General features: G+C 37.1%; 1 protein-coding gene across 4 annotated transcripts; it reads left to right on the top strand.

The window, feature by feature from the left end:
• Nucleotides 1-295: 295 nt before the first annotated feature.
• Nucleotides 296-15,333, top strand: LOC139314722 (DGAT1/2-independent enzyme synthesizing storage lipids-like). 4 transcript variants are annotated; one of them, XM_070940534.1, is made up of 8 exons: nt 296-341; nt 1,224-1,388; nt 2,587-2,917; nt 6,278-6,442; nt 7,143-7,336; nt 9,571-9,634; nt 11,387-11,526; nt 12,512-15,333. In XM_070940534.1, the coding sequence occupies exons 3-8, from the start codon at nt 2,590-2,592 to the stop codon at nt 12,617-12,619; spliced, it is 999 nt and encodes a 332-aa protein (XP_070796635.1). In that variant the 5' UTR covers nt 296-341; nt 1,224-1,388; nt 2,587-2,589; the 3' UTR covers nt 12,620-15,333. The 4 variants fall into 4 exon arrangements, with proteins under 4 accessions (XP_070796635.1, XP_070796633.1, XP_070796637.1 ...); XM_070940532.1 differs by having other exon boundaries at nt 1,224-1,384; XM_070940533.1 differs by lacking the exon at nt 296-341 and adding an exon at nt 698-760 and having other exon boundaries at nt 1,224-1,384.
• Nucleotides 15,334-17,679: the final 2,346 nt, after the last annotated feature.

The raw sequence follows: 17,679 nt of genomic DNA on the forward strand, positions 1-17,679 counted from the left end.
ATGCGCCAAAGTCTTGTCTTCCTTTCGGCAGCGTCCGGGGACCTCGAATTTGATAGAGCCAGAAATTGTTAGAGTGACAAGACGATGGGCTACGTGGGATTCCTACAATTCACTGGGTCTGATCTGTATTCTGAATTCACTGAAAGAGATCTGCTGGTTCCTGACTCTTGAGCACAGGGTGATTACAGATCAGGCAAAATACTTAATTCATGAAACCACAATTTGGGTAAACCACGGCCGATTCCGGCAATACGATTTGCCACATTTTCATTTCATCTATGGAGCAACGGGGGCGGCGCCAACAACTTCGTAGAAGGATACAACTGGAATGGGGGAAACCGGTAGGTTGCTTGGGGCTTGCGGGGAAAGGCGAGATATCGGGGTGATTCGTTCATTTAACGAGGTCCCACTTAAGGCTGCTCTCACTCCGCGCCTCCCCTCCTTTGTAGAAAGGCAGCGGATCTCTCTACGCGCTTACTTATGGCGGTGCTGCAGCCCGCAACCCAAGGAGCAGCAGACCCCTCCGAGGCGCGCGCTCTCGCGGGTCCCCCTCTGGGAAGCGCGGTAGGGTCGGAGGCTGGCTGGGCTCTAAAGGAGCCTCGGTGCTCTTCGAAGCGCGCACTCCCAACACCGCCCTTCTGGGAGTGGGGAGAGAAAGCAGAAGGAAAACTGGGGTCTTTGGGACGGCGAAGCGCTTCCTACCTTTGAAAGGTGGCGAGGGAGACGGACGGGCTTGTTTTTCCTGGCTAGACTGACCCGGGTTAGTGAATACCGGCCGGTGCGGGGAAGAGCACTGGCAGTGGTTCTTTTTGGCTGACTGGCGCCGTTGCAGCCTCTGTGGCTAAAGCCTTTCTCTCTCGCTCTTGATTCCCACGGAGGTCCGGACCCTTCCCTGCCCGTCTGTCCTGGAGTTCTTCTCCGTGGCTCTCCCATCCCCGCTCGGAAGAAAATCCTGCCGGTATAACCTGAAGAGAGGCGGCTCTGCTTCTTGAAAGGCTCCTAGGACAATTCGTTGTAAAGGCGAGAGTCCCGAGGGTCTTCTTCCTCTGCCGCTGGGAGAGTAACCCTGCGGATGCCGGAGTGAAGAAACGATCATATTGAAAGCTTTGCGAGCCTTACCTTGTTAGGGTTTTGGTAGGATCAAAGGAAAAGCAACCAAAGTCCCTTCTCCTTCTCAGCTCACCCCAGCTTTAGTATTAAAATGTGAATCTACTCCTTTACAGGACAGGTGAACCTGGAAAAGAATTGGTACCGGCCAGAGATTTTTGAAGAGCTGAGGAGAAGCTGCATCTGATCGTCTTTCTTTCTTGAAATTAAGCATATCCAACAGAGCGCTTTCCCTGCCTGTTACCCTCCTGATGAGTTGCAACATTAATTCTTCCCAGTAAGTGAGTAATCCCAGGTGGAAGAAAACCATCAAAGACAGTGTGTTTCTTAATTAAGAGATACAATTGACCTAGATTATTTTAATGGACCTAGATTATTTCATGAATGTGTCAATCAGAACAGATCTTGACTTGCTTGGTGCAAAGGTTCCCAAAATAATTTCTGACAGGTGCCAATGCTGCCCCTGTCCAAAACCTGCCAATCATAAACAAATCTATATACATAACCAGTTTCTTGACTGATGTTGCCTCTAATAGACTATAGCCCAGAAAAATGTATGTGGTAATAATTTGGAAATCTTTAAGGTGCCACAGGATTCTTTGTGGTTTTACTGTAAAGAAGCAACCTTTTCAAACTTTTATAGCTTGAGAAAATTGCAAGAAGAGATAGGAGATCATTTCAAGAACATATCACCAATTCAGTCTTCTTCTTCTTCTTTTTTTTTTTTAATTTGATTTATATGCCGCCCTTTTCCGGAGACTCAGGGCGGCTTACAATGCGTTAAGCAATAGCCTTCATATTTTTGTATATTTATACAAAGTCAGCTTATTGCCCCCACAAACTGGGTCCTCATTTTGAGTGTTCAATAATTTTGCCTTGCATGAATTGGACTATTGTGTATAAAATGGATATTTAACAATAGGGGGATATTCTTACATTTGTAGGGATGTGGAATTGACTTTTTATACCTTCTTGGATGTTAGGTTTCATTGCTTGAAGTGACTTCCTTTTGATACAATGTAATGGAAGAGTGATACTAGAGTACAGCATTAAAATAAGGGATCACATGAAAGCTTTGCATAATATTTATTACAAAACCTGTATTGCTATTTAGTAGTACATGAAGTTAGAATCAAGAATTTCAAGCTAAGCAAGTATGTCAAAATCTCAAATATGTTGTTCTTAGATCAGATGGTACACTTGGCCATGACTATAGTTCATGTTTATTTACTATATACAATATAGTATATTCTATATGCAGTATATTCTGCAGTTCTATAATCATTTGTTTAGAATTAAGCTTTATTAAGTTGAATTGGACTCATTTCTTAGGAGACATGTGTAGATTAGCATTCTTACATTTTTTTTTTCTGTAATCATTCAAATTAATAGTTAAAAGTCAAATTAACAATTCAAGGACAAATATACGATGGTCTAGACTTTTAAAATGCTTTATGTTTTATTTCTTTTTTTAAACAGAACATGATACACCAAAATGAATCCTGTGGTACAGAACAGATACCCATATCCTATTTAACATGCATGTTTTATGTATTAGAAGAATGGACTGGAGTGGAACGCTTGGGAGAATATCTGAGTTACCTCATCTACCTCACATGGCTATTTATGCCACTACTCATAGGTTTTCTACTTCCAGCAGTTATTCTTCTCCTCATTTATATTTCGGCTATCATTGTTCATATTTACAAAAGAAAGACAGACATAAAAGAAGGTTATTTGAATGATTTCTGGGATGGTGCAAGACAAGTGTTGGCAACTATGTGGTATGCTCATGCAAGAATATGGAATGGTAAGTATCCTACCATTCTTGTGCATGACAGTTGTGACTTACATTATCCTCAGTCTGAAGGGCATACATTCATAAAAATCATTGGATAATTTAAGAATGCTTAGTTCCAATACCTGTAATTTTTCAAAACAATGCTTTTAGTATCATGTCAAAGATTCATTTTATTTTAGTTTATAATGTTCGCCTTTCTTAAGTTGATAATGCATAAATAAACCTTGTAAAAAAAAGGGCATATAGAAATATAAGAAAAATGTTCCCCTAATTTGGGGACAAAATTAGTGACACTGTCTGTCACTGACAGTGTCAGACCACTGACAGTGTCAGTGACAGATAGTGGTATATGGTATGTTTCAGGAGCTCGAGTGCAATTTTGTGATATGGTCCCCTCTATTAAATTGGCACTGGCTGTGTGATAGTGTTGGAAGTTGTGGAAAACACGAACTCTCCTGGACTGCCCCAAGGATGACAGCTGGACCTTTTTGTAAGGAGAATGATAGGCTGCTGGCTGGACTTTCCATGTTTTTGGTCCCTGGAACCGCTAGAGCAGTGGTTCTCAACCTGTGGGTCGGGACCCCTTTGGGGGTTGAACGACCCTTTCACAGGGGTCGCCTAAGACTATCCGAAAACACATATTTTCAATGGTTTTAGGAATAATTTTATGGTTGGGGGTCACCACAACATGAGGAACCGTATTAAAGGGTCGCAGCATTAGGAAGATTGAGACCCACTGCGCTAGAGTCTTATAGGTGCAGAAATGAAGACAGTGTCTATATGAAGTCGTGCCATGGGAATTTGACCCTGTTCCTGAGGAAGTGGACAGGATCCTAAGGAATGTGAGCTCTACCATCTGTGAGTTAGATTTATGACTCGGATGGTTGGTAAAAGTTTCCCAGGTAGTGATGTGCTGGTGGGTGCTAACAGTAGTTAATGCATCTTTGGATGAGAGGGTGATGCCCCAGTCCATTAAGGAGATTGTGGTTCACCACCTTAAAAAGCTGTTACTCAGCGTTATCCTGATGGACATTTTCATCCTGTCTCCAACCTTCCCTTTTTGTAGGAGGTTGTTGAGAAGGCAGTCATGCTGTAGTTCCAGAGGATCCAGATTGAAGCAGATTATCTGGACCCCCTTTAGTTGGACTTCGGATCTAAATATAGGATGGAAATAGCTTTGATCTTGTTTTTGGATCTCTGGTAGGAGCTAGATGGGCATAGTTAGAGCAAGAGGATAGCAAGCCCTTGGTCTACTTGACCTCTCTGCAGCTTTCGATACCATCAACCGTAGTATTCTGGAATGGCTCTGGGGTTTAGGAATGGGGAACATTGTGTTGTCCCAGTTCACTACCTTCCGACGAAGCCTTTTTCAGTTTTCAGTTGATATTAATTGGGAACAAAAGATTAATTAGGAGTAAAAAATCTACTTGTGCCTTCTGCTTTATGAGGTCTTTTAGGGATCAGTGCTTTCTTCACTCCTGTTTAATATCTACATGATGCTGCTGGGTGAGATCATCTTTCACCAGTGTGTAAGATATCATGATTAAGTTAAGAGTACCTGTAGACATTTCCAATTTCAACATTTTAGAACCTCTTTTATCCAATGTCCCAAAGATGCTTTTTCAAAAGGCAACTGAACTTTCTTGTTTTTCTTTAAAGACGTTTCACTTTTCATCCAAGAAGCTTCTTTAGCTCTGATTGGTTGGTGGGGAATGGAAGGATTTATATTCCTTGCAGACATTTGGTCATTTGCATTCTTTTACAGAGCCATTGGGGCCACTTGGAGATTTATCTGTGTCCTCAGCGTCACCTGAGTAGTGCAAATGGGTGTGGAGCCTTCTTGGAACTGCTGAAAGGACTGTGTTGTAGATTGAGATAGATGATGTCATATCCCACCCCCTCTATTAAGAGAGAGCTGTTCAATTTTGACATAGATGGCCTCTTTGACCCCTCTTTCAAACCAGTGAAAATGGGGACTTTGCTTTCTCAAAAGAGTGGCCTTTGTCTTTTAAATGCAGATGAACTGCTGAATCTTGTTCTGATGGGTTTGTTCTCCTATGTTGTGCCCTCTGTTTATGAACTTGAATGTAGCATGCATTGATTACAAAGAAGCATTTGACTCCCTGCCATATGATTGGATAATCAAGTGCCTAGAAATAACAAGAATCAGAAGAAACATTAGAAGCTTTGTGCTTCTACAAGATTGATGGCACAATGTGAGACACAGTTTCAGGTCAATGATGAAAGACTGGGAAAAGTTAATATCAATAGAGGATTATTTCAAGGAGATTCACTATCACCAGTGATAATAAACTTATATGTTTATTATTGCACTGATTTCTCTATTGACAATATTGAAAAACCTAGGCCATGGCTATCAAACATCAAAAACATCTGCTAGACTATCTCACCTCCTTTATATTTACTTTACATCAGATCATTTATGGATGCTCTGAAGCTATATGTAAAAACACCATCTGAAATAGAATTGCTGCTCAAACTGTTCATATATATACAGCCAAGATATTGCAATGGACTGGAGAAATGCACCACCATCAAACAGGGAAAAATAGTGAATAACAAAGGAATCAAGATGCCCTATGGAAATAACATCAAGAGTCTGGATGAACTTGATCACTACAAATACCTGGGTATCTTTCAAAGCTGACAATATCAAGAACACTCAAGTCAAGAAAAAAGTTACTGTGTTTTCCCGAAAATAAAACCAATGCCAAAAATAAACCCTAGCTTATTACATGTGCGTCCATTATAAGCCCTACCCCCAAGCAGGCACGTAACAGCACACTGACTGTGCAACAAACCAGTAATATGTTCTAAGAACTTCACCATTTGGATTGCCTCTTTCGATCTTGTTTGCTAAGAAGAAAGCCATTACATATTTTGTCATGCTATATTTACTTCCTATATAGAATAGGAATGTTTTTGAAAATGCTTTAAAAACTGCATTTATCAAAAATAACCAAGATTGTGAAACTGAATTACTTGCTATACAAGAAGCTAAGAAATTCAATTTATATATGTTAATTTATGATTTTGGTATCTCTGTATCCTAAATAAACTATGTAATCAAGAAGCAATTATTTTTCATTAGCTAGCCCAAATTCATTTTGATGATGATAATTCTCCAAAACAAGAAGGCCGTATGTCTGATTGGCATGAGTAATAAACAAATTGGCGAATATTAATACAAAGATGTTCAACTGAAATGGAATTATAATGTAACAATAACTGCCATGCGTTGTAATGTATTTATAGTTGGTATCTTACTCAACAGTTTCATAATTTTAGTACCTTAAGAATATTTTGTTAAATAAACTTGGTATCACATGCTAACCTTGAATGTTTCAGGTTATGAGGTACATGGTCTTGAAAAACTACCAAATGGACCAGCAGTGATTATTTTTTATCATGGAGCAACTCCGTTAGACTTTTTCTACTTGGCAGCCACTGTTTTTATCAGGAAAAAAAGAATCCTCCATGTAGTTGCTGATCATTTTGTGTTTTCAGTTCCAGGTAATTGTCCTGAGCAATTAAGAAAAACTATACATCTCAAATAATGTACAGTATGGATAAGCTTTACTTCACATTTTGGTTGTGATGTATATATTGAAAGGTAGCAGTAAACTAAATTATTTTCTTATTTTAAATAACAATTCAGTTACTAATTAATCAAGTATGGCTTGTTAAGATTTAATTTCCTATCCAGAAGTCTTACACAGCCGCACTCTGTTTAAAAGAAAAGTGAATTCCCATGTAACTTAGGTATACCATTGTATTGGCTTTGGATTTCAAATTTCTTATCATGAAGCCTTTTGTAGCTACCTTATAGTTAAATTGTTTCCAGGTAGTGATAGTTGAGAAAAAGTATTTTTTAAATCATCAATATGATGTAGACTTTACAGCAGAAAATATATACTACATACATTATATAACAATATTTGATTATTGGATGTTAATTGGTAGATTTCTTATCAGGATAAATTTTTATTATAAAAAATTATAAATTTATAATTCTTATCACTGATCGTTGATTTGAATGTATTTGATTAGATATGGATTAGTGAAAATCTAATCCTTTTTGTCTTTCTCATAATTTATATCTGCTTTGTAATTCATTGTTTATTTTATATTTTTCTAATAAAATATAGTAGCTATTGAGATATCATAATTTTATATCAATATTAGTCTTACAACAGATTCTTATGAATTCCAGGTATAAAGTTATTAATTGATGTGATCCGTGTTCTGCATGGATCGCAGGAAGAATGTAGAAAAGTATTAGAAAATGGAGGACTGGTGGTAATTTCACCAGGAGGAGTACGGGAAGCACTGTTCAGTGATGAAAATTATACTATTATGTGGAAAAATCGTAAAGGGTTTGCTCAAGTGGCCACTGATGCAAAAGTGGTAAGTATTCTGTGGGAATAACTGGAATATAAGATTACAGCTGTTTATGTATGCCATGTTTAGAAGCAGGAAAGGGAAATTTAATGTTGAAAACCATGTAGTTTTTTAAAAAATAATGTATTTTTTACTTTATACATCACTATATCAGAACTGTTGAAGGAAGAGAGGGAAGAGAGAGACACACCAGTATCAGACTGTATCTATAGAGTTTATTTACAGTCTCTCTTTGCTTTACTAGAATCTGAGGTATCAAGTTCTACTTACTCTGATCTTTTTAAAAAATATTTTCCACACTTCTAGAAGCTCTTATGAAATGTATTCCTTGAGCATGTTAGCTTCTGTATTGGTTTGCTATACTTCCTTATGTAAACTAATTTAATTTACATTTTAATCACTTAATATATTATTTTAAAAAATCAATTAAAAATAGTTCAGTCTTTTTCAAATTTCTCCAACTTTTCAGAAAAAAAGAAGTTAGGAAAAAAGTGGTTTTGGCATTGGGCAATGGGTGGAAAAGGAGCAGTTTTCTAGTTCGGTCCTCTGTTTGGCTTTTTTTGCCGTATAAAAACAGCTGATGTAATCCTATAACTGTATACACATTAAAAAGAGTCATAACTATGTATTAAGAAGGGCAAGGTGAGAATGTATCTATTCAGAGATACATTCAATACAAATTTCCCATAATATTTATATAAATACTATGACATTATGTACAGGGATGGGCTGCGGGGGGTTCACAGTGGTTCTTGAGAACCTCTAGCTAAGATTCTGTGCAGTTTGGAGAACCCCCAAATACCACTACTGGCTGGCTCCACCACCCCGCCCCACCCCTGCCAGGAGTCCCCACGCGGTACTTCTTTTGGATGCAGGTAAGTGCAGGGCGTACACGGAGGCTCGGGGAGGGTGAAAAACGGGCTTACCGGAAGTTTAGGAAGGCCAGAAACGGGCTCGTTTCCAGCCTCCAGAGGGCCTCAGGAGCCTGGAGAGGTTGTTTTCGCCCTCCCAGAGGCTCAACAAAAGCCTCCAGAGCCCAGGAAGGGCAAAAACAACCCCCTGCCATGGTGCAGGAGGCCGACTAGGCCATGCCCACCATGGCCACGCCCACCCAGCAATTGGGTAGAGAATCCCTTGGTAAAATTTTTGAAGCCCACCCCTGATTATGTACTATGGTAATTTTTACTTAATACCAGGTTAATGCTAATTAATAGCTGACACTGAACAATTCAAATACCGGTAATCCAAATTTTATGAATCAAATTCTAATATAGTCTTTCTGGGGTTTATCTTATGTTTCCTTTGGTTGGTCGCTACTTTTGTAGTGACAAATGCATCACTGTTTCTACTGCAGTCTTCACAGGGACAAATTGGAAAGCCAGTTGGCATCAGCGAAATCCTTTTTTAAAGCATTGAAGCAGATACAGCCCTTAGAAGCTTCCGTGGGTTTTCAGGAACCTTCCAGATGTATCTGCACAGCTGCTTTGCTTTGAGGGTATTTCCACCTAAAATATTGCCTCACACACTTTAATGGACAACCTAAGAAATTCTTCAAGGAGTTGTTTGAGCTTCTAGATACAGCAGCTGAATGAATGTTTTCAAGCATGAATGCATTGCTTGTGCCAATACACTTTGCAAAATGCCTTTCCCATTCTTAATGTAGACAAAATTATTATTACCAGCATCTCAGATTTCTCCATAACGTCTTTGATAAAAGATGAAAATTTGAGATGTCCTAGATAATTTTCTATTTTGTTAATTGCTTGCAGGACAAGGTTGCTTTTCTGAAATGTGAAGAACTTCATGCATAAAATTGCAGGTATATAGAGCAGTGAAAAAAATTAATTTACTTAACATTGTAGCTGAAATATTCTCAGAGTGCAGCCTACAATTCCTAGAGATTGAATACTGAAATTGCAATAATGGAAAATTTATCTAACTTTGTAGTGAGAAGGTTGGATTCAGAATGGGTGACTAAGACTCAAATTCTCTGTAAGTTACAAAATTCACCCACTGAGTGCTTACAAAAAAAGAAAGATACTTTAGTTTCTTACATCAACTACTAGATGGAAATGTGACAAAGAAATAGTTTCTTATACTTTTTTCTCTTCATTTTTCAGTTAATCTGTTTTATCTGCTTTTAGATCCAAGTATTTAACTTTGTGATTTAGTAAAAAAAATATCAGTTGATTATGGGAAATAAATTGTTAATACATATCTCCATTAATCTATTCTTTCAGCCCATCATTCCTATGTTCACACGAAACATTCGGGAAAATATTCGAGTAGTTGGAGGACAAATAAGTATGCAACTTTATTTGGATTGTTTTGTATTAAATCAATTGTGATTACATTTTGTTTGCCCTGATTAGAGCTATTTTGACTCTTATGCCTATAGTGCTGGAAATAATTTTAAATAAAATGCTCTGGTTTTTAATAACATGCTCTAACATATAAATAAGTTGCTTGACCTTTTCTACAAGAGGAAACCGTTATTTTATTTATATATTGTCTTTCTGCGGCAGCTGGATTTCCCCTGTTTTTAAAGTCAGATCAACAATACTCTGGAATAGATTTATCTGTCTCAATGTAAAGTTGTCCTGAGATCTGCATGAAGGACAGACAAAATTAAGTACCGCAGATGAAATCCATGTTCATCTCTTTAATCACTGCACTACACTACAGCCTGGGCATGTAGAATTTGTTGGCTGTTCTTCATGACAACAGAGAATTTTTTTATCATTTGCTTTTGAGGTTTGATATTTCTCCTTTGAGAGATTAATTTTACAAAATAAAAACCTGAAAACATTGACAAACTCAATTACAAGGCCAGTTTAGTATAGTGGTTAAGGTGCTTGACTAGAAACTGGGTCACTCTGAGTTCTAGTATTCTCTTAGGCATAAAACCCAATTGGGTGATTGTGGCCAGTCAGTCGTATCATAGGATTGTTGTGGGTAAAATATGAGGCAGCAACATTATATCGAGTACCTTTGCTATATAAAATAAAGTGGATATAAATTAAAATTATTGTTGACAAATATAACTCATAAGAACAGTTCTTGATAAAGCAAGAAGCATACTGCATTCTAACCCATGGTCCAAGAGAAATATGCTTCCACCGCCTATCTATGAATAATGTAGAGGTTTCTGGTTGGCTACTAAATGGCTGATAAAGCAAGAAGCAGCAATTTAGTAGCCAACCAGATACCTCTACATTATTCATAGATAGGTGGTGGAAGCATATTTCTCTTGGACCATGGGTTAGAATGCAGTATTGTCAGCTAACGCTGGCCACAGCCCAGGAGTTTGATCCTGATTAGCTGAAGGTTGACTCAGCCTTCCTTTCTTCCAAGGTCAATAAATTGAGGACCCAGATTGTTGGGGGCAATATGCTGACACTTGTAAATCATTCAGAGAGTGCTGTAAAGCACTATGGAGCAGAATATAAGTCTAAGTGCTATCACTAAGTGCTATTGTTCCCACTATTCACAGAACTGCCTTCCATCAACTTATATATCTGCTTTTAGAATAATTTGGGTTAATGGACATCACCATATTTTATGGTAATGACTTCCATAGGACTCTGGCACAACATCCTTACCTTGTTCTGATTTGTGTTAGGAAGCAATATTCTATAAATTTCTAAGTGCCTCGGTCCTTTTAGGTGAAATTAGAGATGACATCTTCCATGAAGATGACTTCCAGACTCCAAACGTGTTCCAAACCATTACAAACCAGTATAGCGACTATCTGCAAGCACTGCTTCTCCTTGCAGTTACCTCTCTTCTGTTTCCTCTCCTTTCACTAGATCCTAGTTTTTTAGCCTGATAACTTTCTCTATCCTTTAATATGTTTAGCAAACTGCCATGCAGCTTTAATTTCCTAATGCAGAGGTCAAGATGATGGCACTAACTTGTTCAGATTTGTGTCAGGAAGCAATTTTATACAGATTTGTGTTTGAATCACTACTTCTTGGATTTTTCAAATGAACAAATGGGTAAAAATACACAATTGTAACTGCTACCCTATTAATCCCTCTTTTTTCAATTAATCAGAATCATTAAGATCGATATATGAGTATTTTCGTTTGCCACCAGCTCTTCTGTATGGAAACTTTCCAGTTAAATTACAAACTTATTTTGGAGATCCTATTCCATATGATCCAAACACAACAGTAGAAGAACTGACCGAAAAAGTAAGATCTTCCTTTTTGAATATGAATATCTTGGTTGCCAGCTCACAAGGTTAAAATAAAGACTCCTGAATGTATTGCCAAAATAATTTCATCTTATACTATATGGATGTTCAGAGAACATTTGTGTGATTCAAACTGTGGATCAAAACATATAAATTTTGATTCAAATAAATAGTACAAAAAACACAGGGTTGTTTGAAAATTAGGCTGAATGAAAGGTTAGGAAAATTCTGTCAATATCTATTGATTTGTTTTCTAGGCAAAGTTCCCAAAGTACAAGGAATCCTTGAATTTTATTCATTATTTACGTAGCAGCAATATTCTCCAGTTCTCTTAAATTTTTAGTTGTTCTTAAATGCATAATGATCGATTATTTATAATTTAAATATTTAGGAACTGCTTTTAAATGTTTTTTATGAATTGATTCAGAACTATTTGGAATTCTTTTTTGTTTTAAAAGGTAGCATTTTAATTTGTGAGTTCGTTAAATTATAGAAATAAAAATATATTTTACAGTTCAATCATATAGAAGCAAAAGTACATTATGATGTAATTTGCATATCTTAAAGAACTTTTATAGAGCCAAAGAATAAAAGATCACCTATCGACAATATGATAGTAAAACTTAGCAATCAGCAGCCATTAAAGATGGTTTTTCAAACTTTTTTTAAAAAATAAAAATGAGAGAGAGAGAGAGAGAGCGCTAGCTGCATATCCTTCGGGAGGCAATTCACTGTGGTTGGAACCATTTACAAAAAAGATTCTGTAGCTAAAGTCTATCAGTCAGATTAAATTTAAGGCCTCAACAAAATTTCAAATGGATCAGAAGTCATAAGTCCCACCCTATACCCTACTGAATGTCTGGTTAATGTCATACTGTAGTTTGAAAAGGATTCATTGTTGCTTTTGATTTTTAAATGTAATTTACCCTTGAACAATGCAATAATAAATAATTTATATTTATTATCCTTCACTCCCCCCATAGGCAAAGGATGCACTACAATGTTTAATAGACAAACATCAGAAAATTCCAGGAAATGTGTGGAGGGCTTTGATGGAAAGAGTTACAACAGAGAAACAAGACAATGAATAGCTTTGACAAATCATTGTGAAAAATGTTTTGAATGATATTTAATGTACTATATGATTTAAGAATTGTTACAATAGTTTTTTATTTGCTGTGCAAATGTATAATTTTACAGAAAACCGGGCTTTGAAGATCATTGTTACATGTATTGCTCAGGAAAGTAAATCTTTCAGTATAAATTCAACTCTTCACAGAAATAAAACTATAGTTTAAAAAGCACAATCCTAATTAGGAATAAGATGTAAAAATGATTTTTAGGCTTTTTGAAATGCCTCAAATACGTAGCCTATTTATAGTACTTCTTAAATTAAATGTAAACTTTAAATGGATCAGGATTAAATGTTGTATTTTTGTAAAACTTGGATTTTTTTATTTCATGTATTCTCCAGTTACCAAAAGTTTAAAGTAATCAAATTTATGTATGGAGAAGCTACTCATATGAGCAAGAAAGATCCAGTATCTGTATTCATTAATACTTAGAACTACACTTAGAATTTAGTTCTATTTTACTGACCGGTACTATGTATACTGGTACTTAAAAAGAGAAAATTAATTTAAGGCTTTGTAAATAATATGAGAGGGATGCAGTGGCTAAGACGCTAAGCTTGTTGATCAAAAGGTCAGCAGTTCAGTGGTTCGAATCCCTAGTGCCGCTAACAGCGTTCCGAACGCCTTTGGCGTTTAGTCATGCCAGCCACATGACCACAGAGACGTTTTCGGACAGCACTGACTCTTTGGCTTTGAAACGGAGATGAGCACCACCCCCTAGAGTCAGGAACGACTAGTATATATGTGTGAGGGGAACCTTTACCTTTACCTTTAAATAATATGAATTGGCACTGCATAAAGAAGAATTTCTGCAGTAGAAATTGCTTTGCTATTTTCCAGGAAGTATTACATTTTGGGCAAACTGCTAATTTATTATGAATTTGTATGTCCTGGAAATTAAAATTCATAGATTATAGGTATACTTCTGTGCCAAGACAGCGCAAAGCCACCAAGATGTGCCTTATTTACTATAGTGATTCTGGGATCAATAATCATTCGAACAGAGGCTTATATAGCAGGTTACAATGCCATCAAAGTGAGAATATTTGCATAGGAAGGTAAAATGATAATCCTTTTATTGGGAAGTATCTGTCTCCCAAGAACATGTATTCTCCACTTTGATTACAGTTAATATAGAGAGTGGGCTAAGTATTAATGAATAGGTCAATTCATGTATCTTAAATCAAGGATGTCTCTAGTCAAATGGTTGAATTAAATAGCATGACACAAGTTCTTTATTGTATCATTTGCACTACAAATGTCATTGTGGCTCGCTATATATATGTTCAGACCTATGATTGAATGATTATTGACAACTTTTTTTACAATGCCCTTCATGGATAGTCAGCAACGACTAGCATAGTAAAATCTCCATGAATCCTTGTTCATGTTGCCATTCTGAATGTTTTTTAGATTCCTCATAGTGGGATTCTGTTAGATTCTGTTTTAAACATTCCATATATGTTTATTGTGCAGATTTATAACTGTCCAAACCTACTTATGAGTAGCTTATTGATGGTGGATACGTAGGATATTTATTTTGTTGTTTTCATTAATGCAAAATAACTTCAAACTTTGGGGGAGAAAAGTATATTTGAGAATGTTCTGACCAATATTTTTACTTTTGGGTGGAAGGATAGTTCTCCAGAGCTCTTATATGAAAACCATTCTGTGGTTCTGTACTAACTATTATAATCCATAAAGCAGGACTTTCTTTAAAAAATTTAAGTATTTATTATATAATCTTTTTTCAGATTTCGGCATGCATAAGGAACTCCATCCAAATTGTTTTAAAAAGATGCCATGTAAAGCTAGAGTGTTTTGCCATGAGCCTATTTCTCTGTCAGGATTTTTGGAGTGGGATGGGGATCTCTGAGCATTGAAATGTATCCAATTAATGAAAATAGAACTCCTGGAAATATATTATAAGATATAGACATGTAGCTATCAAAGAAAATACTTCTTTTCTGGAAGTAGAATTACATCAAATATTTGATTGCAACATGCACTACTTTAACTATTTATTAATAGTAAATAATGACAAATATTTTCTTATTATCCACTGAATCTACTGTACTTGGTAAATGTAAATCTGATGTTATATGATCACATTTAATCTTACTTTTGAATTCCCTTAAGACCTTAAAGGGAAACAAATTGTTATGATGACCATTTGATAATTATCATTAAAAGGTTGGACTTAGAAATAGTCACTACTATAATGATTTGTGAAAAGTGTTAAAGAGATAGAGAAGAATCCAACAGGTAAAGAAGGGACCAATGCCCATATTTAGGAAAACCTTTTCTCTCCATTTAAGGTTTTTTTTTAAGCTCTCTTGCTGTTACAAAATGTATTACTTTTACTTTAAATTAGCATTTTCAATTTCATTTGCTGTTTAATTATTTTCTTTCAGACTGATTATTCAATGTTTAGATTATTAAAAAGTGTTTGTAAGGTATTTCCAGGAGTGATATAGGAAACATAAATATTTTGAAAACAGGGTTATGGATGCTGCTGGATATTTTTTTTTCTGAATAAGCTTTTAAATCACTTAAATGATGGTAACAGATTGAAATATAGTTCATTTTTAAGAATATTTAAACATATTTTATCTGCAGTTATTCCATACTGTTTTTATTTTTATGTCATGTGATGAAAAATACCTACTGAATAAAGCTGAAGTAACAATTAGAAAATATCTTTACATATTATATTACTGTGTGCATTCTATTGTTCTTAGTTTTTTTTTCTTGAATACCATAGTTACTGAAGAAAAAGACCATATAAATAAAACAATCAAATGAAAGCAAGGAGAAATATAATTAGTAGCCAGAAACAATAAAGCAGAAATAGCAATAGCACTTAGACTTATATACCTCTTCATAGTGCTTTTACAGCCCTCTCTAAGCGGTTTACAGAGGCAGCATATTGCCCCCAATAATCTGGATCCTCATACGGAGAGGGCTTGCAACTTGGGCGTCCTCCTGGACGCACGGCTGTCTTTAGAAGAGCATATGACGGCCATGGCCAGGGGGGCTTTTTATCAGGCCCGCCTGATTTGCCAGTTGCGTCCCTTTCTGGATCGGGACTCTTTACGCATGGTCACTCAGGCACTCGTCACCTCCGGCCTGGACTACTGTAATGCTCTCTACATAGGACTCCCCTTGAGGAGCACCCGGAGGCTCCAACTGGTGCAGAATGCGGCCGCGCGGGGGATTATGGGAGCGACGGGGCGCTCCCATGTGACGCCTCTCCTGTATGAGCTGCATTGGCTCCCGGTGGTCTTCCGGGTGCGCTTCAAGATGTTGGTTACCACCTTTAAAGCACTCCATGGCTTAGGGCCCGGGTATTTACGGGACCGCCTTCTGCCACTGATAGCTTCCCACCGGCCACTACGCTCCCACAGAAAGGGACTCCTCAGGGTGCCATCGGCCAGACAATATCGGCTGGCGACCCCCAGGGGGAGGGCCTTCTCTGTGGCAACACCTGTCCTCTGGAACGACCTGCCCCCAGAGATACGTAGGATCCCAGATCTCTGTGCTTTTCACCATGCCCTTAAAACTTTCTTATTTCATCAAGCCGGGCTGGCTTAACCCCCCCCCCCTTAGATATTTTCAATTGTAAATGGATTTTAGTTGGGGTGTTTTAAACTGATTGGGCCAAAATTTTGTTTAATTCTTTTTTAAAATTTAAATTTGGTATATGATGTTTTTATTCTTGGCTGTTCACCGCCCTGAGTCCTGTGGGAGAAGGGCAGTATAAAAATCTAATAAAATTAAATTAAATAAATAAATAAATAAATAAATAAATAAATAAATAAATAAATAAATAAATACTAAAATCATATGTTTTCAGTAGCATTAAATATCTGGAGAGCCTTCATAAGTGATTTTTTTAACATTAGTAAGTTAATTGTCAAATGGCTGCTTTAAAGGTTTTTTCCAGTTGTCTCTCTGTCTTATGTCCAGGGAAAGTCTTTTTGTGGGTGGATAAAACCTTGAAAGAGTTGTATATGTTTTCTGGAAGAGTAAGAGCAGGAGTACTTATGAGAGTGATTTGTAGCAAATCCTGCCTGCCTTCTTCAGCACCACAAAGGGAAACTATTTCTCTCCTTAAAGCCTTTAGGATGCAACATCATCTCCCCTAACCTTAACTCAGAGGTGTCAAACTCGCATTGTCATGATGGTGCCACGTGACATATCGGGACTTCCCCCCCCCTTTGCTACACTGGGCAGGGACAGGGCCAGCACGTGACACAACCGGGCCACAGGCCACAAGTTTGACACCCCTGCCTTAACCCATTGATTTTCTATCATTCATTCATTCATGTATGTTTCATTATAGCCTGTTTTTATTATTTTATATTACAAATAGAAATAATTTAAGCCAATGAACACATCCAACACATGTGTCTATGGAAATTCTGAATTATCCAGCTCATGGTTGTCCCTTTTTGTCTTTAAAAGGCAACTGGACTTTCTTGGTTTCTTCCCTTGAAAACATTTTACTTCTTATCCAAGAAACTTCTTTAGTTCTAACTAACTGGTGGGGAATAGAAAGATTTATATTCTTTGCAGTCATCTGGTCATTAACCACTCTGAGAGTTGTTCAGGCCACTTGGGGATTTAACAGTATCCTGAAGAATCAGAATGCAAACAGGTATGGAACCTTCTTGGGATTGCTAAAAGGACTGTGTTGAAAGTGGGAGATAGGTGATGTCGTATCTCTCCCCCTCTATTAATATAGCCTCTTTGACAACTCTTTCAAACCAATGGTGCCCTCTGTCCAGAATGTGAACCTTGCTGCTCAAAAGAGCGAACCTTTTCTTTCAGATGAAGATGGACTGCTGAATCCTTTCCTGATGACTTTGCTTTCCTGTGCCATGTGTTTGTGAAGTGCTTGTTTAGTTTGCCCAGGTCTGTACATACCTCACTGCAGTGCACTGCATATCAACATTACTCTGTTTGTATCTGGGTGTTTTGCCCCTGGGATAGACAAGCTTCCTTCTTAAATGTAT

Source organism: Pituophis catenifer, unplaced genomic scaffold (assembly GCF_029215685.1).
Source record: "Pituophis catenifer annectens isolate HBS135680 unplaced genomic scaffold, rPitCat1.0.hap2 SCAF_3, whole genome shotgun sequence".
Lineage (NCBI taxonomy): Eukaryota > Metazoa > Chordata > Lepidosauria > Squamata > Colubridae > Pituophis > Pituophis catenifer.

What these genes read in the sequence shown, in the direction of transcription:
- LOC139314722 (XM_070940534.1), top strand. Translation starts at nt 2,590, where the DNA reads ATGATACACCAAAATGAATCCTGTGGTACAGAACAGATACCCATATCC. An exon ending in TTTTGTGTTTTCAGTTCCAG is followed by an intron (nt 6,443 to 7,142) that starts GTAATTGTCCTG and finishes TATGAATTCCAG; the next exon opens with GTATAAAGTTATTAATTGAT. An exon ending in TAGAAGAACTGACCGAAAAA is followed by an intron (nt 11,527 to 12,511) that starts GTAAGATCTTCC and finishes CTCCCCCCATAG; the next exon opens with GCAAAGGATGCACTACAATG.